This window comes from Pungitius pungitius, chromosome 12 (genome assembly GCF_949316345.1).
Source record: "Pungitius pungitius chromosome 12, fPunPun2.1, whole genome shotgun sequence".
Lineage (NCBI taxonomy): Eukaryota > Metazoa > Chordata > Actinopteri > Perciformes > Gasterosteidae > Pungitius > Pungitius pungitius.
This window is the reverse complement of record NC_084911.1, coordinates 19228484-19250768: the sequence shown is the minus strand read 5'-3', so window position 1 is coordinate 19250768 and position 22285 is coordinate 19228484. Positions and strand designations below refer to the sequence as shown.

General features: G+C 44.1%; 1 protein-coding gene across 1 annotated transcript; it reads right to left on the bottom strand.

The window, feature by feature from the left end:
• Positions 1-9647: 9647 nt before the first annotated feature.
• Positions 9648-20719, bottom strand: ldlra (low density lipoprotein receptor a). Its single transcript, XM_037475429.2, has 18 exons — positions 20446-20719; positions 17221-17346; positions 17016-17138; positions 16528-16908; positions 16325-16447; positions 16120-16242; positions 15891-16010; positions 15101-15226; positions 14522-14693; positions 14210-14437; positions 14006-14124; positions 13773-13912; positions 13532-13673; positions 12457-12594; positions 12064-12342; positions 11834-11911; positions 11582-11742; positions 9648-11463 (listed from the first exon to the last, which is right to left on the bottom strand). Exons 1-18 carry the CDS (start codon positions 20531-20533, stop codon positions 11407-11409), a joined length of 2724 nt encoding a protein of 907 aa, XP_037331326.2. The 5' UTR covers positions 20534-20719; the 3' UTR covers positions 9648-11406.
• Positions 20720-22285: the final 1566 nt, after the last annotated feature.

The window sequence follows — 22285 nt, the reverse complement described above, 5'->3', positions numbered from 1 at the left end:
AGAATTCGGATATACATTTTTTCTATGTCGTTCTGATAATCAAAAGTTTCTTTCTTTGTGCTAAGTTAGAAAATGTTGCCCTGTCCTGCTGAAGAATTCAAGTCAGAGATAGTCTGGCAGGATGGGGGTTCCTGTCTGGACTTGATTTAAGAGTCGGGACCCGCATGGACAAACAGAGGTTTCTCTGTGTGTATTGATAAGGGGATCGGTTTCTGTTCTGATTTAGGAATTAAGGTCAGCGGGTCAACTAGCAGCAGATGTGTAAGATAAGGCGGGAGGGCCACACCACACTTCATACAACACTCATACTTTTTTCATTGTTTACGTTAGGCAAGGTGGTCTGGACATTGGATGTGACCGGATCCTTAGAGGCGGGGGGAGAAGGTTCATCCCCTACGCCAGCTTAGGGCCAATAGAAATCTTTTCTTTGTCTTTTGGGTTATAAAACATGATGTTCTTGCTGATGTTAGAGAGTGTGTGTTCTTCCGGCCTGCGGGCCGGTAGGATTGCTCCTGCCTTTGCAAACGCAGCGCTTATACTTGACCTGTGATCTGATGAATAAATCTACCAGAACGAGAGAAGTAGTTTGGCTGAATTCTTCCAGACGTCCCCATCCAGGCTTCCAATTTTTGAACACGAGCCTCTCTTTTGAAATTACTAACAATTTTGGTGACCCCGACGTGATTGGCTGACCTGGATGAAGATCGAGGGGGCATCCGTTTTCCGGAACAGGCAGAAGGCCGGCGGCGTGGTTCAGCGTTGACAACAAAGGAGCGCGCTACAGAATGGGTGAGCAGACGAGCCCCTTTTTGTTCTAAAGGAATGAAAAGTCTGCAATTGGACAAATCTAAAATAATTGTTGTCAACTGCAGAATACGTCTCTGTCCTATAAGACCACTAAATTTAAACTAAATTTCAAAATTTTCTGATGATCACATGTAAAGTATAAGCACATAATCACATTGAATTCAACATTAGGGAAAGTGAATGAGTGTCCATAGGGTAGGGAATTTAATTAAATATATACTCAGTAGAAATCCAGAGTTGAAGTTTGCGTCCCTCTGGTGATCGCAGTCCTACTTTCGCATGCAGTAGGTTTGGCGGTTCAGTGTAAGAGTAGGGACCTAGCGGGTAGGGATTTAGTTAATTAAATACAGGGTTTAAAAAGGAACGACGGTGCTCACTTGAGCTATCGAAGGTCGACCCTCAGTCATTAGAAATCCAGAGTTGAAGTTTGCGTCCCTCTGGTGATCGCAGATCGTTACGTTCGCATGCAGTACGGCTGGCGATTCAGTGTAAGAGTAGGGACTCAGCGGGTAGGGAACTTTAGGTAATTATATAGAGTTTAAAAAGGAATGACGGGGCTCACTTGAGTTCCCTGAGGTCGACTCTTAGTCGGTAGAAATCCAGAGTTGAAACGGTCCCTTTGGTGATTGCAGTTGCACGTATGTATGTCGTGGACTGGCAGTTTAGATTAGAGCAGGGTTTAAATTTATGTTAATCATTAGTCAGAAGAAAACCCAAGTTGAAAGGTACCTCTGGTCCTGCAGCCCCATTAGTGTGATATGGGGACTGGCAGGTTAGAATATTAGATGACGAAATAAGGACACAGGGAAAGATTTGTTATTTTTCATACTGGGAAATGTGTGGGTGGTTGGTGTAACTCCTGGTGTTTTACCGAACCTGGAAGCTGTGGATCAGGACTTGAAAAGGACTGAGAATCTGACAGTGAAAAGTGTTTGACCGGATTACACATCTGTGGGGATATGTATTAAAGGGTAAAAGGGAAAATCATAGTCAATAGTGGTGATACAAACATGAGAGAAATAAAACAATATAGGTGAACTGGTGTTATAAGCCTCAACAATCGAGCGCTGTATTCCTCTAATACAGTAGAAGCTTCTTGATTGGGTTCACAGTATTGGGCATTGTGTCCTTTCTCTGGTGTTCTAAAGCCATGTGTGAACAAATAAAATAACCTGTGAAACTGTGAGGAAAACAGAGGAAACCATAATGATATGGGATGGATGCAAAGTAGGCACTCTGGGTCTATTTAAGATCTATGAGAGATTTATGAAAAGAAAAAATTAAATTAAAAAAGGAAACATGTAACAGAAATAAGTGGAGCGGGACTAGAGATGCAGGAAGGCTGCAGCTGCGGAGCCCCTTATCATGATGAGACAGAGACTCAGCCAGCAGGGTGCTGCAGCCGGCTGCGGAGCCAGCACACACACAAGCACACGCAGTGCTAGGAGCTAAAGGGAGACAATGTGGAAAGAAGATCAATTCTTATAAAGTTGTGTGATTATTGATGCCGACAGAGTTTCACACAGGCAGTTAGAAAAGTTCAGTGCAAGAAGTGAATTAGATAGACGTAGCAAAAGAAAAAGATATAAAATAAAAATTGATTGTAATGGTTTAATGATTTTGTGTCATTTGGGGTTCACATAAATCAGTTAGTTTGACGAATCAGAATAAATTAATATGTTAACACCCCTTATGGGTGAGACACGCACAAGCGTCGGTGCAGTTAGGGATTGTAGATCCAACAACAGGTTTACAAACAAAACAACAATTGGAGATATCAAAAAGTTTTGGTTATCCTGTTTTTTCAGAGTGAATAAAGTTGTTATAATGAAGCATGAATGACTTCTATGTGAATGAGTCCAAGCTATTACCCCAATGTTGATTTAACTATATGAGGTCAACAATAGGTTATTAAGAACTGTAACTAAATGTGGAAATGTGGTAGAACATTTCTGGGAGAAACAAGTTGGGTATTTGAAAGACAGACCCCAGCCGGAGCCTGTCAATTAGAGTAATCTAAACACACCACAAGGTCACGGGATGGTCAGAAAAGGCCCCAACTCGTAGCTTGAGGAAAACAGCAATCAATCACCCGGTTCGGACAGAACAAGCATGAGACAGGGTGATGTTATCAAGGAAACTCGGCCAGATCAGAACCTGCATCAAAGTAATGATTTGAAACCTAAGAAGTGATGAGAAATGAGGAGAGTAGGTGTATATAGTGTCAGTCGTTTGGTATTAATGTTTGTAGTTTTAGTCTCCTACACTCAGAGATGAGCTGTAAATCGTTGAGTGCTGATATTGAGTGTATAGTGCACGATACACTTGATACAGTATCTTGATGATGGAAGCAAATGTCTGATCAAGGAATATTGATACTAGCAGGACATGAAATATGGAAACTTTGTTACAGACTGTTGTCTTGTAATGGTTCAACAAGTAACAAGTATTACACACTGCATTTGACTGCTAAACATGAGAGATCTGTACTCTATCAGTGTTGAATGCATGAATGAGTGAATGTATTGGATCCCAACTTGGACATGAGCTAAGTTGTGTTTGCAAGTAACAGATATGCCTTCGTTTTGCTTTTGGGCCGAAAAGCAGTAAAAGTGGAGACACTCAGGCTGCTGTAGGATAGGAAGTCCTGACCAGATGGGTCTGCTGCAAACTGAATTTATCGTCTCTTGGTCCTATTGTTTATTTCACTGGTGGTTTGGGATTAACCTTCTGATACATTGTTTAAAACTGTGGGTTTTAGTGATTGATACAACTGCAGATGTCCATCCACTAGTGATAGTAGTTCACAAGTTTAGAGCAAATCGACTGTAATGATGGGGGCCATTGGATGGTTTATTTAGATGGAAGGAAAATAGGGAAGTAAGTAAGTGAAGAAGAGATTGAAGTTGAAAGGTTATGAGAGAAACACACAAGTGTTTGAGAGTATGACAGAGGGTAAAGTGGAAGTGTAAAGAAGGTTAAGGACGTTGAAGAGTTTTACAGCAATGAAAGAACTGAAGTAAAATGCAGGAAGTGAAATCATTAGAGTTGTAGACATGCAGGAAGGAAGATATGCTAGAAGACACATAATAGATCTTGTTGAAGGGTTTTATGGGAGTAACAAGGTCACAGCAGTCAGAAGATGCGTGGAAAAGACGGTGGGGCCATTAAGGCTGGACAAAGAGATACCTGCTCACTTGGAGCAACTCAAGCAAATTCTTGAACCACACACACACACACACACACACACACACACACACACACACACACACACACACACATACTGTTGAATGAAATGAATCTTAAATGTAAGTATTCTTCAGTGATGTGATTAAGTCTATGTAGTTTTCTTAAATATTAGGACATAAAGAGGATATTTTTTCCTTTTAGTTTAGATGATTTGGCTCATCACTACTGTAATGTCAAAAGTTACAAAGTTACACAAACAATTGGATTGTAGATGGGATTTTACAAACAGATTGATCAAATATATTCCAACTTTTAGATGGATAACACACAACAGGTGCTGATCGTGTTTCAACAGGAAACCACGACTGCCCTGACCTACTTTCTTTTTAAGTGCAACACTTAAATTGAGGATTTAACGTAGAATGATTAGAACAAATAAAAATGAACATTTTTAAACAAATATAGTAGAGCAAGAAGGGAAATTCGTTTTGGGGATAAACACAAAATTTGAGATATCGCCTAAGAGGTCTTGAGGTTATTTGGATATTAGATTTAACTTCATATGGGCATATTTTTAACCATGTTTTAAATTGATACAGGCCTCAACAGGAGTGATGGAGATGCGTGTACAGTTTTGCTGTGCTACTTACTACAAAAGAGAGAAATATTGGGCCTGGATTGATTGTGCAAAACACAATCCTCAAGTTTAAATGATCAGAATTTAATAAAATTACACAGATACATTATGATACAATTTGAATATTAAAACTAAAGATCTTTGACCCTAACCCTTCTAGATTGATTGAATTGTGTTCAACAAAACAGTAGATGTTTGAACAAGTAAAGAGAGAAATTATACCAAGGCTTTAGATACCGGAGAGTAAGAACAAGTTTATCTTTGTGATGAATGTACAACATTGTTTCTTATCAGCCACAGTTAGCAGGACTAATGAATAAAGTACAATTAAATAAAAATTAAGAAAATTAGCTAAATTGTAAGATAATTGGGTTGCGAAGCTCTGGCCAAGGATCAGACTTTAATATCCCAAGAAGGTGAACTGGGTGAGAGTGAGCACCTATTCAGCCTTTATCCAGATAACCCTCCCTTCTCCTAAGGCGCCGTCTACCAGCAACCAGACGCATACCCTCCTCCACAGGCTCTCTGTCCCTAACTTTATGCCTCGTACAAGCAGGACTACAGGACATGACGGGGGCCCCACTGTACGGTGCTACAGCCAACCGAGAAGACAGTGGGGAGGGGCAACCGAGGCCGAGGTAAGATAAATGAGGGGCAGTTTAGACAAAGAAAATAATTGTTTCTGTTGTGGGCAGTCTGGAAATTGTTCCAGGGCACGCTCCTAATCACCTAAAGGCCAGAGGCCTCAGTCCAACACAGCTCGATGCCCTCATGATGTCCATCCACCACAAGCACCATACACACTATAATAGATGCCATAGTGGTGCCCAGATCCGATGGCTGATGGTAACCTGTTCCAGAACCTGAGGTTACTCTGACGATCAATGGAAGACATTACAGATGTATGCTGGATTCTGGTGCTATTCCACAGTGAACATGCCATCTGCCACCATCAAGGAATGCTGTGCCGGATTTTCGGGCCAATCAGAGGAGTGGCTGCTTTCTATCCACGCCCCACTCTGACAGCCAGCTGCTGCAAGCTGAAGTCCAGCAGACACAGACAGAGGCAGACGTCTGGTGGGAGAGAGTGGAAGACTAAGACCAACCTGATCTACATGAGACTGTTCACTGTTGGAGCTCCTGATTCAAGGTGTTACACCGGACTGAACATTGCACAATTAACTGTTTGTCTTCTCCTGAGGAGGACTATGATATCCTGTGGATTACGACTGGAGTTTGAATGGACACCCAACGTCTGTGACATCTTTGTGGGGAAAACAAGGCGTAGCAGATGCGCTACGAGAGACGTCGGCTCCTCACATCACCTTGATCATCCAAAGCAGAGGAGAAGCTGAGAACATGGGGTCAATCGTTAAGACAGGGGTTGATGCCACGGACTGGGAGCCCACTACAAATATTAAACTATTGCACACACATTTGAAGTAAACTCAAATCAGAGAAACACATGTGAAACCACACACTGACAATGGAAACACAACTCATGGTAGATTTCTTGACACATTTTGGACGAAAGGGGGAGCTTGATTGATGTGGGATTGATTCCAATTGCAACGGTGGTAATTGAATTGAAATGGTTAAATGGAACGGTCCAAATTTACCGTCCTTAGTACCCCGTAAGGGATAATAAGCAGTAGGGATAGAAAATAAATTGAAGGATTGCTGGATGCAGGCGTTTTGGAAAAGACGAGGTTCCCCTGGAATACCTTGATTAATTGGGTCCCTAGAACCAGAAGCCCGACTATCATACGGTGCACGATTTGAGTTTTAAGTTGTGGTGTCAACACACTATTAACGCCCCAAATTCTATGTTTAACACTATGTTTAATGCAATAGGCTCTGATGAGAGATGTTTCACCAGCATCAACCTGGAAGATGTTTTTTCTGTGTCCTAACTGACAAATTGTAACTGTTTTATCTGGGTGTTTATGAAAAGAACAGATTTGTGGTTTCTGTTCTGTTTCAAAAGGGGGTGTGTAGAACAGATTAAAGAATTAAGATTTTGACGCAATATAGTGGCAAATTAGATAATATGGAAATATGGCACCCTACTTGTGTAAGGAACATAGCTAAAAAACTAACTAAAACTAAAATAGACCAGTTAATAATGGAACACGAGACTGTTGTACGTACATCACATGGGATAAAGGCGTTTTTACAGTCGAATATGTTGACACTCTCCTTTTAAATAAATCTGCCCCAGATGGATCCTTTACTAGAGCATTAAATAGACTAAGAGCCATGTCCTTTAAATTAGCTGAACACTCCTGCATAGACAATCCCATTAATGATTGGTTAGGTCAACATTTTGGACAATGAAAGGGTTTGATAATGTCACTGTTTTGTACTATAGTATAGCATAGTAGCCTTCACCCTTTGTGGATACTAGATCCCTGTATCAGACAATTATGTCTTTAATGCATCACAACTGCAGTAGATGCTAAAATGCCCCTACCATACAAGATGGTTTTGTTACATGAGAGGATCCAATTGTTAGGGCTGTGGGAGAATGGAGGAGATGGATATTGTAAGAACCGACTTCAATGGACCTGAAGAAGACACCCCGTTAGGGTCAACGTCCCTGAATAGATAATCTGCTAACTGTTGTACACATCATATATAGTGGATGCACGCACGTAGGTGGTGTGATAGTTTTTGGGGCTAGGATGTATTTCTGTGTCTATTATACTCGGTTTAGATGTGATATAGATTTCTTAGTATTTCTTGTGATGTATAGACATTTCCACAACTGCTGCATACACCCTCTACACTGATATAGGTTCTAGTGTTTTTTAATGTTTAGAAATTTCCACGACTGCTGCATTCACCCAATACCCACTGATATAGATTTTTAGCGTTTAGATTAGTCGTTTCTTTTGATTTTTTGGTTTACATAATGAATTATGTAAAAAGGGGGATTGATAATCAAAAGTTTCTTTCTTTGTGCTAAGTTAGAAAATGTTGCCCTGTCCTGCTGAAGAATTCAAGTCAGAGATAGTCTGGCAGGATGGGGGTTCCTGTCTGGACTTGATTTAAGAGTCGGGACCCGCATGGACAAACAGAGGTTTCTCTGTGTGTATTGATAAGGGGATCGGTTTCTGTTCTGATTTAGGAATTAAGGTCAGCGGGTCAACTAGCAGCAGATGTGTAAGATAAGGCGGGAGGGCCACACCACACTTCATACAACACTCATACTTTTTTCATTGTTTACGTTAGGCAAGGTGGTCTGGACATTGGATGTGACCGGATCCTTAGAGGCGGGGGGAGAAGGTTCATCCCCTACGCCAGCTTAGGGCCAATAGAAATCTTTTCTTTGTCTTTTGGGTTATAAAACATGATGTTCTTGCTGATGTTAGAGAGTGTGTGTTCTTCCGGCCTGCGGGCCGGTAGGATTGCTCCTGCCTTTGCAAACGCAGCGCTTATACTTGACCTGTGATCTGATGAATAAATCTACCAGAACGAGAGAAGTAGTTTGGCTGAATTCTTCCAGACGTCCCCATCCAGGCTTCCAATTTTTGAACACGAGCCTCTCTTTTGAAATTACTAACAGTTCCACATGTCACTCTTTTAATTTCTCATGAAATAAAAACATAAATGACATCCCAAATACACTTCAATTTGGTAAAACTAAAGGATTTTTTTCGGCGATATGACTAAAGTTCTTATTTGATGTGAGAACTCCTCTGTGAACTCCTCTTTGATCAAATATTATCATTGGCCTGGGTTTTGTCTGGAGTAGTGTGTGTCTCCAGAGGGGGGGCTGGGGCCCGGGGGGCCGGGGGCTCTGCTCGCAACCAAACACGCTCTGAGCAAAGGTCAGTGAAGGTACAGCTGATTGGTTTTGTTTATCAGGAGAGCAGGAACATCCAATCCTCACACTCACATGTCTTCAACATTAGGCGAAAGTTACTGGATGTTCGCCGTGGAATAAAACAAAATGAGAAGAAAACCCTATTTGAGTTTTTATATTCATCCAGTCATCCGTCAAAGTGACTGGTATGATCCAGCTGGTGTGTGAACTTTGCTCTCTGCTCAGATAGCTGCTGTTGGGGCTTCCTCTACTGCCTAAACATATATTTCAATTCCGAATATAATGTTCTCTTTTAAAGCCAAAGGCCACAAGATGGTTGGCAAAAACATTCCAAACTGTCTCTGATCTATTAAGCTGTTACACACTGTCTTCGTATGAGAGGCACATATTACAAGACTTTCTTGATACATGTTGAAATCTTTTTTAATTTTGCTTGTGCAAATACCTCTAAACCCCAGAGACGTTCTCCCACTCACTCACAGTGTTGTTGCTTTTTCCTCTCCGTGGTCCCATGGAATTGGGGGATTTCTAAGAAACTGTGGTTCTGCCTTTCCCTGTGACGGGCTGACTTTCCAGGAAGAAAGTCTCTTTTTTCATTGAGTTACAAAAACACATGTGGCCCACTTGTAGAGAGGGGGGGGGGGAGAGGAAAAACACAATCCTCCCGGTCACGTTTTTGCCTATCCTAATCTGTTGGATGAAGACAGTGGAACACAAAACTCAAAAACAGAGAGGCAAAGTATGGCTTTTAAAAATATATATAAATGGTCCCTGAACAATTGACCGATACATCACAACAACATCATTTGGTTTTCACTTGAAATGAGATTGGCTAAACTCATTGTTCACTGTTACATTGAATAAGTCAGGGCTACTTGGGCCCCAGAGGTTAAGGTATGTGGACAACTGAGCTAATTAAACCACCACGACAACAAAAATGGCAATTCGTTAAAATATATATACACATTTGGGTTTAAGAAATAGACAGTCTAAATAGTTGGCTAAAAGTATTTGATACCAAGTTGAAATGGTTAGTTTCCTCCTCTCCCCTAAAGTCGACATCATAATGCAGTAGTACCAATACAAACTGTCCATTCTTGGTTGTGACTAGGTCATGTGACGTAGGTAGTTATGCATTGAAGTAAATTCAGGAATGAATCTTCAAAAACTGAAGACAGAGAGTAGTGACTCTAAAATAAATAAAACCATTTATTTATGTACAGAGTTTTAAACATTACTAAAAAAAACCCAGTTAGGAGCAAATATTTACATTTATGAACACTATATTTACACACTTAATCTCCACTGTGAGTCCTGATTGCAAAATGACAAAATATACAGCTTTGCTTGTAAAGGTTTTCTAACTTAAAGTCACTAATCCACATCGCAATAAAGTCTTGGCTGGGTGAACCCTCACCTGAACATAACATTCTCTTGAATAATGTAGTGTAAACTGTTGATACCCTTAGACACATCCACTGAGTTCAGTAGCACCGACATAAACATGTGAACAACATTTGTCATCAGAAAGCGCTAAAATAAAGGGGCACATGGCTTCCTCCGGTCAGGAAGGCTGGAGGCAAGTTTAAGTCTGTGGTCCTGAAGGAAGACGTTCATGTACACGAGCATTATGTAAACACTTTATGGATCCACTGCATTCCCGCCCCCAGAAAGGCATGGGGGGGGGGGGGTTATAAGCTGGCCCCAGTGCTCACACAGACGATCACAAATCAAGGGAATGGAGCTGGAAAAACGTGTTTTTGAGGAACTCCGAAAACAGAAGACAGCTGCTGGGGAAGGTTGCGTTGTGACCACGTGGTGGAATGTGAACTGTGGAGGCGATCGCACAGCGCACAACAAATCAAGGCACTGACACACAGTGCATTCTTCGTGGTTTACACAGAGGCATTGTCTTTAAGTCACTTTGGGAGATATTGTCGCTCCACTACTGAGGCAAAGACTGGTGTTAAAGTCCAATGACTGAGGTCACACTGGTTAAACTGGAACACACATTTGTCATTAGTACTAGCAGAAATTCACTTTCTGAGATATTCAGGGATCTATATTTGACTTCTCGGCAGACAGTTCAATGAACAGACTGAATCCACACTCTTGCCTTAGATTAGCTTGGTTTAGCTTAGCACAAATACTGGAAAAAGAGGCAAACAGCTGACCAAAGTCCCCCATCTGCACTTCTGCAAGCTCACTAACTACAGCTTGTTGTATTGTGCATAAAACAAAAAGTATGAGCAGCACCAGCTGTAAAGATATGTGGAAAATAGTAGTTATTTGCGTTCTTGTAGAGTTGGAAAAGAAGATTGAACATGAACAAATAGTGAACATGTTACAATCTCCAAAATAAACCTCCACTGTTGTTATGGTGTAAAAACTACAATTCTCACATGGCTGTTTCCCCTGCTTTCGGCCTACTAGATAATCCAAGCAAACCCTGGGCCTCTATTTACCATTCCGACATGAGAGTGGCTGAAAAAAAGCAAATACATTTTGATAATGTTCTACAAAAAATAGAAAAGAAAACGATTGATCGGACATGTGTGTGTACCTTGGACACATCACAAACATTGGCGCGTTGCATCAAAAGAGCTCAGTTAAACGTAACGTTTCAGACATTATTAGTCACCCAGTGTAGCTGGGTGTATCATCACAGTCACAATTGGGATAACAGGTACAAAAACCTGTTTCATTGTAGAATCCAACTTCTGCTGATTAGTATGATTTGGTTAAAAAGGTCAACCTAATGGGAATTTAATGTGCAACCTAAGAATAATGTTTCACCCTGGTTTATTTCCACTAGAGCGCTTTCCATCTTTGAGGATATAGTGGTTTTGATCATGGCTCTGACTTCCATGTCTTTATGCTGTATAAAAACTACAGGAAGGGCATCCAATCATCATTGAGGCTCTCCGTTCCACTCCGACAGTTTTCAGTTCTCTGCGAAGGCCGGATTGTCTGCCTCTTCCTCCAAGCTCACAACTTGTCTCTGAAAGGACAGCAAATTAGGAAGATGTCCGAAATCAACATGATGCTGTGGCCGGTGAGTGGTGATTATAACACAATGTTCTCAATTCAAACAGGCCGAACGGCAGGTCTAGACTTACTTTAGGGTAGGAGTAACCGTCAGGGCTGTGGCTCCAAATGTGCACTTGGTCCTCGGTGGTTTTCTGATAGACAGGGTTGTCAAAATGAATGGTGTTTGTGTTCTTCAGCCTGTAGTTCCTCCACAGCAGCGACCCCCCGACAGCCACCAGGCAAACGAGTGCTACGTGAGGCAGACAAAGGGAGACACGTGGAGACGTTTGTATTTACTGATGCAGAGCCGACTTTGGCAGCAGCTGCCGCCTGCAACTCACCCAGAGGTAATGCAATATACAGAGCAATCGGGGCAGGGGAGGCGGTGCTGGGTACTGCCACAAATCGATGTTTGAAATCTGAGGGAAAGGTAACGAGCGGAACAGGAGTTAATGATACACCGAGCTGACCTGCACCATACACATTGTATGCCAGAGTTGAGGAGAATGCACTAAAACTCAATTTAACATTTATATAATTGAACCTAAATGATTTTTAAAAACACACTTGCCTGGAGAGGTGACCGGAGCCCCCGTTGTGGTCTTTGGGAGCTCAGGGTCCGTGGTCCTTGGTTCCGGTGTGGCGGTCCCTGCAGGAGGCTTGGTGCTGCGCGGCACGGGCCTGGCGGCGGTGCTGGTGATAACTACGGGCGCTGCGGTGCTGCGGAGCGTGGGCCTCAGCGTGGTGGGGACACGGGGCTTGGATGTGGTGCTGAAGGACTCTGTTGGCTGAGAAGGAGAGTCGACATCTGGCAACTGAGGCTCAACGGGAGCTGCAGGTGTTGGCACAACTGGTCGACAAAAAAAAAAAAAAATGAGGAAGAGGAGGAGTGAGAGTCAGAAACAGGAACGCTTGAACTGATAAAAATGCTTAATTTAATGTCAGAAATGAGGATTTTCCATACCAGGTCCACATGTCCTCATATCCGCCGCTAACATCATGTTATCTGGACAGACGCAGGTGTACTTGGGGGCATGTCCGCCCACTTGGGGAGCTGCCAGGCACAGGAATTCACATCTGGAATTCTCGCACCAATCCCTCCCTGCAACGGAAAAGAAGATGACGTTTTACTCTCATTCAAGCACCTCACATGTTATGACGCCATTATCAGCTGCCAAACTAAACCCATGCTCAAACATTTTAGGAAACACACATATTCACTGCTAGGATGAAGAGTTTGATTCCACTCTGCCTCTATGCTAAATGTAACGTAACGTAGCGAATAAGCTCGTGGTCAGTTAGCTAAGTTAACCACGGAGAATGCAATGCGGCCCAGAAGCTAGGCTGGCTTTGGAAATACATTTTGAGAGGACCTAGCTGTTTCCAGTCGTTGTGCTAACCCAAGGGCCGCTCGCTCCAGCTAGTCATCCAGCTAGTCATCCAGCTAGTCATCCAGCTAGTCATCCAGCTAGTCATCCAGCTAGTCATCCAGCTACCTATTGACATGCAGACACCAGAGTGGTATCGATATTCTAATCAAACTCTCAGCAACAATAAGCCTATTTTGTTATAATTTTGATCTGTGTTGATATTTTAATGGGATTACTGTCAACAGTAGCCATTGTGGCACACACACATCAGACACACCACTCGCAACTGTAGCCCAAACCGGTGCAACTAAATATGATTAGAGCACAATCCGTCGACCAATGCACTCCAAAAGTAGCCGATATAATATCTTGCAATGAGTAGCAAATGATCTGAGGACTGGGGGTTGGGTCCTTGTGGGGCAAAGGCTTTTCCTTAAAGTGATACTTTCAACAGTAATTATAAAGTTAGGTAATTGAACACATCTTTGAGTAAAAATAAACATTATCGCAGCTATTAGACACCAAAGTTATCTAGTTGCGGTCAGCAAGGAACCTCTTTACATTGGCAGCAAATGACAATGTTTGTCTAAAATTCAATAAAGAATTGTTGTAAAATTGTTTAATCATGTAAACACACTCATGAACACCGCCTGGAGCTGTGTCTCTTACCAGTGGGTTGTTTGAGGTTATGGTAAAGAATAATATCATCCGGTGATGATAGGTGCTCCGCCACTGGTGTGATGTCCTCACCAGTCACCCTGTTTGCGCTGAAGATGGCGTTGTTACTGATGTCTGTCCAGAACACACTCTCCTAGAATGAAATGAAAAAACAAAATCAAAGCTTGAGCAATTTAAGATGGGCCAGAGTTGTAGGGCTGAGGAACACTTGGCTCCACGTGTAAATGTTTACCTCAAACACAGTGAGGCTCAGCGGATGACCCAGCTTGTGTTCGTCAATGATGAGGGTGCGTCGACCGCCGCCCTGCGCGCTGATGCTGGAGAGGGTGTGCAGCTTAGAGTCCACCCAGTAGAGCTGCTGGTTCAACAGATCTGGGGGAGGAGGGGGGGGGGGGTCAAACCACTTGCATCATGGTGAACTGCTAAAAAATTAAAAAATAAAAACCTGGAACCTAGAGACTTTACCAAGTGTAATTCCATTAGGCCACTCAATGTTGTCAGTGACCAGAGCAGTTCGGTCTCCTCCGTTAAGACCTGCCTTCTCAATCTTAGCGGCGTTCCCCCAGTCGGTCCAATAAATGAAGCTGGGACGAGATAGAATTGTTGCAAAGGAAACATTGTAAGTAAGGGAAAAAAGAAGGAAATAGGCAATTCTGCACTAAGACTTACTTGCTGTGGGGGTCGACCACAATAGCGCGAGGTTTGGATAAGTCTTGGTTGAAGAGAGTCTTGCGCCGGCTGCCATCAGCAGTTACCATGGAGACGGTCCTGCGAATGCTGTCGGTCCAGTACAGGTTACCGTGGATCCAGTCGAAAGCGATGCCCTCCGGAGCTTCAACGTTGCTCCCGATCACCACGCTGTGGTGAGCGGGGTCGTCGGCCGAGTCCACTGGAGCTCTGGAATGACAACAGACAGAAGGCGTCCAGGCGGAGTGGAGGACACGGACATTTTACCCTCATTCCGCTGTCATTCCCGCGCACCTGTAGATCTTCTTCTGGGAGATGTCTGACCAGTAGATCTCGTTGCCGGCCATGTTCATGTCGATAGCCACAACGTTCTTTAAACGAGGAATTATTCTGGTGTATTCACTTCTGTCCAAAGTCATCTTTCTGACTTCATGGCGGTTTGTGAAGAAAAGGTAGGCTATCGAACCTACGAGATCAGAGAGGACGGGGAATTTCTTTAGCGGCCATTTCTTGGGAATGTTTTGGTTTTTTCAATTGCTTCAACTGCTGAAAGCTGATTAGCTAAAATGATCAAGGAAAACATTAGGTGTGATTGGCTATAAAGATCTGAGATGTGATCCGGGTTGGTAGAGCACCATGAAGCTGAAAGCTTGGCTCCTAGCAACACCGTCTCTCAAATGTCAGTCAACCATTGCTGAGGGAAACGCTCACTCTGAGGCCTAAAGTTAAACCATACTGCTTCCAGAAATAGGGATTGATAATTGGTTAATCTTCTTTTGAAACATGATGCACATTTTCATTGTTGGAACAGTGGAGACCATAAGAAACCATTCTTTGACAGACTGTTACATAATAATGAGAGCTGATATTCACCGATGGCTTTGCAGGCTTTGGTTGCGGGGTCGACCTGGTAACCTTCCTCGCATTCGCATTTGTAACTGCCGATCTGGTTGATGCAGATCTGGCTGCAGGTGTCCAGGTTGGCGCACTCGTCAATATCTGGATTAAAAAAAATAAAATAAAAACAGTGTAAAAATTACACACAGGTCACAGTGTAACAAACCACAATGCGAAGACATGATCCCTCTTAACCTGGCAGCACAGAGTAACAGGATTACAACATCGCTTGTTAATACCAGAGGAGTCAAGTAACAAAGTACAAATACTTTGTTACCTTATATACTATATAAATACTAGTATTTATACTTTACTGGAGTATTTCTTTTTCAGACAACTTTTTACTTACTCCTTACTTACTCCTTGCATTTTACATTACTAATGCGAGGCTGTATTTAAATATAAAGCCTGAAACGGGTCATTTGGCCACTGTTTTGATAACCGACCGCAGCCAGTTAAGTGTTTCCCATCATTATAACAGGGGTGCGCCCCCCCCGCACCAGAAAAAAGTCCTACTCCATCCATGAAGTGTACACTGCAGTCTACTTAATAAACATGTGTGTACATCCTGCAATATTTTTACTCAAGTAAAAAGCTTGAGTTGATACTTTTACAAAAGTATTTTTAAACCCTAGTATCTATACTTACTATACTTGTAAGGAATGTGAATACTTTTGACACCTCTGGTTAATACCATGTATGTTTTCGAAAGAGGGAAAGACCATGAATCACTCAATGGGAGTGTTTTTTTTTAGCTGGGTGTTACCTTCACAGCGCTTTTTCTCAACCAGGTGAAACCCAGTGCGACACAGGCACTCGTAGCCGATCTTCAGATCGTTGCAAATATGAGAGCAGCCGCCATTGTTGTACGAGCACTCGTTGGAGCCTACAGGGGAGACCAGGTCAAATCACTTTGCTGAGGCTGCAGACAGTCATTAAATACATAAAGGCGGTAATGAAACTGACACCTATGGATGAGAGGCCTCCATACTCACCACAATCCCTGAGTGGCTCATCTGACCAATCCCTGCAATCACGCCGATGGTCACACACCTTCTCCATGCTTATGCATTCCCCACTGCGGCACTTGAATCTGCTCGGACCATCACAGAGGGTGGCTGTTGAAAAAGACATTCATCTTTACAGTGCACAAAGCCAAGAGGTTCTGAGTTTAGGGTTTGGATAACATTAGATCGGTACCATTGACGCAGCCCGTTTCGTCGCTCATGTCCCGGCAGTCGTACTGGCGGTCGCACTGGCGGCTGCCGTGGATGCAGGTGCCGTCGCCGCATTGAAACTCATCGGGTCGGCAGGTGGAAATGGCTGAGGAGAAGAAAAAAAAAAGGCCGACGGGGTGAGCGCGAGAGCCGATGACTCGAGGCAAAGCGGAAGTCAAGGCTCACCGCAGTTGACTTCGTCCGACTGGTCGCGGCAGTCGCCTCCGCCGTCGCACCTCCAGCTGCTGTGGATGCACTCCCCGCTGGCGCAGCGGAACTCCAGCGACGAGCACTGGTCAGCGGGAGCCGACTTGGGCGCCACCGTGCCGCAGTTTTGGGGCCACTCGTCGGAGCCGTCGGCGCAGTCGGTGTCGCCGTCGCAGGCCCACAGGCGGGGCACGCAGACGCCGTTGCTGCACTGGAAGGACGTGGCGCTGCAGGTAACCGGGCGGCAGGAGGCCTCGTCGCTGCCGTCGTCGCAGTCGGCCTCGTCGTCGCACACGAAGGAGGACGACACGCACTGACCGTTCGTGCAGCGGAACTCGCCGTCCGCGCACGGCTTTGGCGCTGGGAGAGAGGGGAGAGATGAGGGAGGGAGAAAGGCTGTGTACTCTCGCGACGGAATTTAAATCACATGTGATGAAAGGTTACAGAAGGCAGTCAAGTCGGCTCACCACAGCTCTCTTCATCAGCTCCATTCGCACAGTCGGCCTTTCCATCACAGCGCCAGGTGCTCGGTACGCACTGGTTGAGGGGATCCGCACAGCGGAACTCTGTCGGCCGACACGTTTTGGCCACTGGAAGTGGGACGCGCAGCAAATGTTAACCGAGCACTGCGCAGTGTGCAAAGACAGGCCGAGCTGGCGTCGTGACACTTACTGCAGGTACCGGGAAGCTCATCCGTGCCGTCGCCGCAGTCGTCCGCGCCGTCGCACACCCATCTGGCCGTGATGCATTTGCTGTTCCCACACTGGAACTGCCTGGCTCCACATGCTGTCCATGCATCTACGACACCCACAGATAAACACACAGCTCAGCTGAAAGGAACCATGTTCTAGTTATCATCTATCAGGGCCCAAATCCAGACACAGCAAATGAAACCATATGGAATAATACTCATTGCTGTGGTTTGAGCTCATTGCCAACAATGAAAATGTGAACATGCTGATGTTGAGCAGGTATAATGTCACATGTCATTTTGCTTACTGTGCAGGCATGCTAAAATGTGTTATTTAGCACCAAACCATTAACTGTTTGTAAGACAACACATAGTACAGCTAAGGCCGACGGGAATGAGTCGGTTTTTCAGGTATTTGGGCCATTTCCAGTTGGTGAGCCACCAATTTGCGATACTCTCGCAAAATGGTCCATGTTAGGCTTTGGCTTTGAATGATTATGGTTGGATTAGATTGTCTGGCAGCAGGTCATGGCAGAGTTTTTGCAAAGAACATCATCAAGAGATGATTAGGTATTTGGTCAAAAATCATCAAAAATGATTGGACCTATTTAGCTTTGACTACAACATCATTTAGCTGATGCTTTTATCAAAAGCAACTTATATTGCATTTTTAACACATGGAGTTTACATTTTAGCCCAGGGAGCAGTTCAGGGTTGGGTGTATTGCTCAGTGACACTTTAACATGGAACATGGGAAAGACAGGGTTCAAACCAACAACCTGATCTGAATGTGATCTTGACACTGGATGATGACTCCAGCTCTTTAGTACAATTTACTCTGTAAGAGTTGAATCTTTTTGCAGCGTGATTTTGACTCTGCACTTCAACACTTTTGCCCAACACTGGAAAATGAACTATGAATGATTTTGCTGTGTATAAATGGCATGGCAATGTATTCAAAATTGCATGTAAATGTGAATTTGTGGGCGCTGGAGGATAAGTTGGAGGATCGCCACCATCAGGGGCTTCATCGTCAGGGGGTTCATCATCAGGGGGTTCCACAGAACCCTTTACAAGAGTTTTTCACTGTGGACCAAGATATTTCTGTGATCTGCACACAGACACATTTCTTTTTCCAGAGCAGATACAACCCTGTGTCACGCATCACAGGTCCTCTGAGGAAAGTTCAAAGTCTCATGAGGGATGGTCTTACTTTGGGGACATTGTGGCAACCCCCCCCCCCCCCCCCGGTGGAGTTGCACTACAATATATGGGAGAGGCCATATCTTCAGCTGCACCTTAAGACAGTGATAAATGTGCTGCCAGAAGACAAAAGCACACACGACACACACGACACACATGACACACACATGACCAAACACTCACGTGCATGTTGGTACTCGTTTGAAAGGGCGGGTGAATGGTTACACTAGTAGTAGTGAAACAGGGACACCGTTTGTAAGCCTGCATTAATCTCCCATAATACACAATAGAAATCTGATGTTCCAGTCTCTTGGTTAGAAAACACCTCCTTTGAACCAGAACAAGCAATTGGACTTTGGAATTTGATAAGTTACTAAGGGCCATTCCTCTCCTGTGGCCCATACGGGGTGTTTGGGGTTCCTGTATGACCCCCTGTATGACCCCCTGTATGACCCCCTGTATGACCCCCTGTATGACCCCCTGTATGACCCCCTGTATGACCCTCTGTATGACCCCCTGTATGACCCCCTGTATCACCACCTGTATGACCCCCTGTATGACCCCCTGACATGGGGCAGAGGTTAAGGTTTACCAGCAACAGGGCACGCCAGCAGCAGCTTGGCATTCTGCAGTCATCATACATCGTACTATTTGAATCAAGTATTCATGTGTGTCTATGTTTTCATGGGCTCGTGCACTATAAAGAGCAATCATAAATCACGCAAGGCCATGAACGGCTCACAGCGTAGTAAATCTTAACAGCTTTCAGTCAAACATCTGCTGCCATCGGTTATCGCTGATGCTTTATTTAAACAAAGTGGAGGCTGTGTTTCCTCTCCTGCGGTTTGAGTTGTAGTATTTTATATGACGGCGGACCGAAGCTTATCGCAGGTACATAAGGTGGGTAAAACATCACTTGACTCTACGCCTCTGCTACCTTAACGGTTTCCTTAAACCAACGACACGTTGCCCAAATCCAAAGTCATGTCGGTTGTTTGCTTAAAAGTTGAGGTCAGCCCATGAGACACAACGCGGACCAAATGGCAGCGTTATTGATTGAGTACAAATTCCTGCTGGGCAAAACAACAAATGCGCCCACTGTGTTTGATCGATTGACCATGAGGTGATGTGCAGAAAGAGATGCAGGAAACTGGTGATTAAACCCATTACGAGGAATAAAGTCCTTCAGCCCAAACGCCTGCAGGATGGCAACCGTTTCACAAAACGAGGGACAGAACAGGTTTCAGCGCTGCACAGGACTGGTGTGAGACAACAAACCAGTCCCAACATGTCTCACCATTTGCCCAGAAACCACAAACATGGGGAAAACAGGTGCGACAGGGACTTTTGGGGCTGAAACCCCAAAGTGGAGGAATGCTGGCTGACGGCTGTGTTTGCTTTGGAGGACGAGTTGGAGGGCTTCGCATTCATTTCAACAGGGACAGCACGATGGGAGACAGCCTGGTCCAAAACCAGCGGAACATTGCATCATATGGGAAGAATCATGCTGGTTGAAAAAAAAATAAACTTCCCATCATGCTTTTTTTTTTACGAGATCAAAATGAATCAAATAATGGCTTTTCAGGAAGCCTGCATCTCCACACTGACGTTGTTGATTCTGCTCACACCCGATTGGCAGCGGGTTAAGGGTTACTGAATGAAAAGGCAAGAACAAATGCATAGAAAAAACAGATGTTTATAATATCTGCCATTTAAACTAAAGGAAAAAAATAATCTGATGGATAGAGGATGTTAAATTATCAACAAAAAAAAGGTGGAGGCCGGGTGAAACATTCATCGTTGGAGCGGAAAGATTTGACCTACATTCTGGGAATAATTGCCCCCCCCCCCACCACCACCACCTCCCATCCGATGCTGTCAGTGGAACAGTCCAGCTCTTATTCATAATGTCACATAATTACACAGTTCCGTCCAACAGAAAGAGCGTTTCTTTTGTATTGAGTTTACTTGCCAAAGAGAACCAGGGTGTGAAGTGAACTTACTTGTCCGAGCAAAGGAGCACAGAAGAAGGAGCAGGAGAAGCGCGCGGGGGGGCCGTCCCATGTCGTCCGGCCGCACTGGAAGCCTCATCTGCACCCGACGCCTGCTGGGGGTCTCTGGTTGGAGCAGCTGTCCTTGCGCCGTCACTGACGGAGCTGCGGCTTTGGAGCTGAAGCAAAAATGGGAAGAAAAGCAATAAAAGCTGCTGGTGGTTTCCTCTCGGGGACGGAGTGATGCTCGCGCTCACTGTTCTGATTGACAACAGCTTCAGACCCATTTCAATGTGGTCCAGCGGGGGGTGGGGCCGAGTCGGGGGGGTGGTGGTGGTGGGCGGGGCCCGGAGTGGTGTGATTTCTGAAGGAGCAGCCCCAACGACCGGGAGGCGGAGCCGCCTTTACTACGAAGTTTAACCCTTTCGCGGAGGCGTTGCGTCACGTGAATTCCCCGAAAGATCCCCGCGTCACTGCCACACACGAGGATTCAGTGTTCCCCAGGGAACTCCATCAATAAGCAACTATTAGAAAGTTAAAAAAAAAACATTTTCTAGAAAAATAACCCCTTCCCCCCAAAGTAAATAAAATGTTCCAAATCCACAGGTTTGAAGCCCACATGTGTCCCGTGTGAGTCTATAGGACCCTGCAGTTTATGTACCTATAATCTTTAGCGTAACCTTTTTAATCTGCATATCACCACTTATGGAATTAAGGTTGGTGAGCTCTCATAAAAAGTAAAAAAAATTAAGAAAAAAACCCCCAACATGTTATTTCAGGTTCAAAGTCTCAAACTCTACCGAATCCATAAGATAGTTTACAATGAAATGTACATCACAGGAGGAAATAAAGTACAAACAGCCTTGAACCAAGCACAGAGTGCCATACAGTTCAGGAATACATTCAGTAACTTTTATGTAATTTGTAATGGGAAATAGATCAAATAATATTCCAGATGTTTGTTTGAGGAAAAAAAAAACATCAATGCTGGTTAAAAAAAAAGAAACAGAGGCAAAGAAATAAAGCACGTTGACAGACATGTAAATGTACAATGTTTACCGCAGGTGGAAAGTAACCTTTTATGAGGTAGTTATTCATGAGCTGTACTAATACTAATACACACTTTTGCCACGTTGCGCTGAAACCATGCACAGCGATTGGCGAGTCCGCTTGAAGATGGGACCAGCCGGACCAGAACAATAGAAGATGTGCAGATCAAGTACCCGGGTGCTTAAAATCAAGACGGATGAGCAAAATTCACAAAAGCAAAGGCGCTGATTTTGCAGAAACATGTGGTAAATAATAAGGATGAGACCTTGGCGTTGATGTGTGAGCTGCACGTTAGCAGCTGGAAGTGTAGGGCTGGTTTAAACCAGAGACAGTAGGTGGGTCAGTTGGTCCACTGGTTCCCACTCCAGGAGTTGGGTCTTATCAAAGGGGTCACAGAGGAAATCTCAGGGACGTGAGAGATTTAAAAAAAACACAAAGAATAACATTTTTCTGAAATGTCTATTTGTGAAACTATGAGACAGTGGACCACTACAACGAATTTTATCCCCATAGTTTTTTAGGGGCAAATTTCCACATGCTGCAAGTCTGTCACATACGTGTAGTCGGGTACAATGTACAATGTATGCTACTTTCTACTTCAACGTTGTAGTCTCAGAGTCAACGTTAATGGTACAATGATAAAACCACCAGTAGGGAAGGAGGCCGTGCCGCGTGATGAATACGTGTGTTATACCTTATTTTTAGTTGGCATTACTTCTGCTCTTTTGCTGATATTGGAAGTTTTTCCAGACTCAATTATGTTCTTGTTACATTATTCTACATCAGAGCCACTTCTTCTACG

What these genes read in the sequence shown, in the direction of transcription:
- ldlra (XM_037475429.2), bottom strand. Translation starts at nt 20,533, where the DNA reads ATGAGGCTTCCAGTGCGGCCGGACGACATGGGACGGCCCCCCCGCGCG. An exon ending in GTCGGACGAAGTCAACTGCG is followed by an intron (nt 16,448 to 16,527) that starts GTGAGCCTTGAC and finishes TCTTCTCCTCAG; the next exon opens with CCATTTCCACCTGCCGACCC. An exon ending in TAACCTCAAACAACCCACTG is followed by an intron (nt 12,595 to 13,531) that starts GTAAGAGACACA and finishes TTTCCGTTGCAG; the next exon opens with GGAGGGATTGGTGCGAGAAT.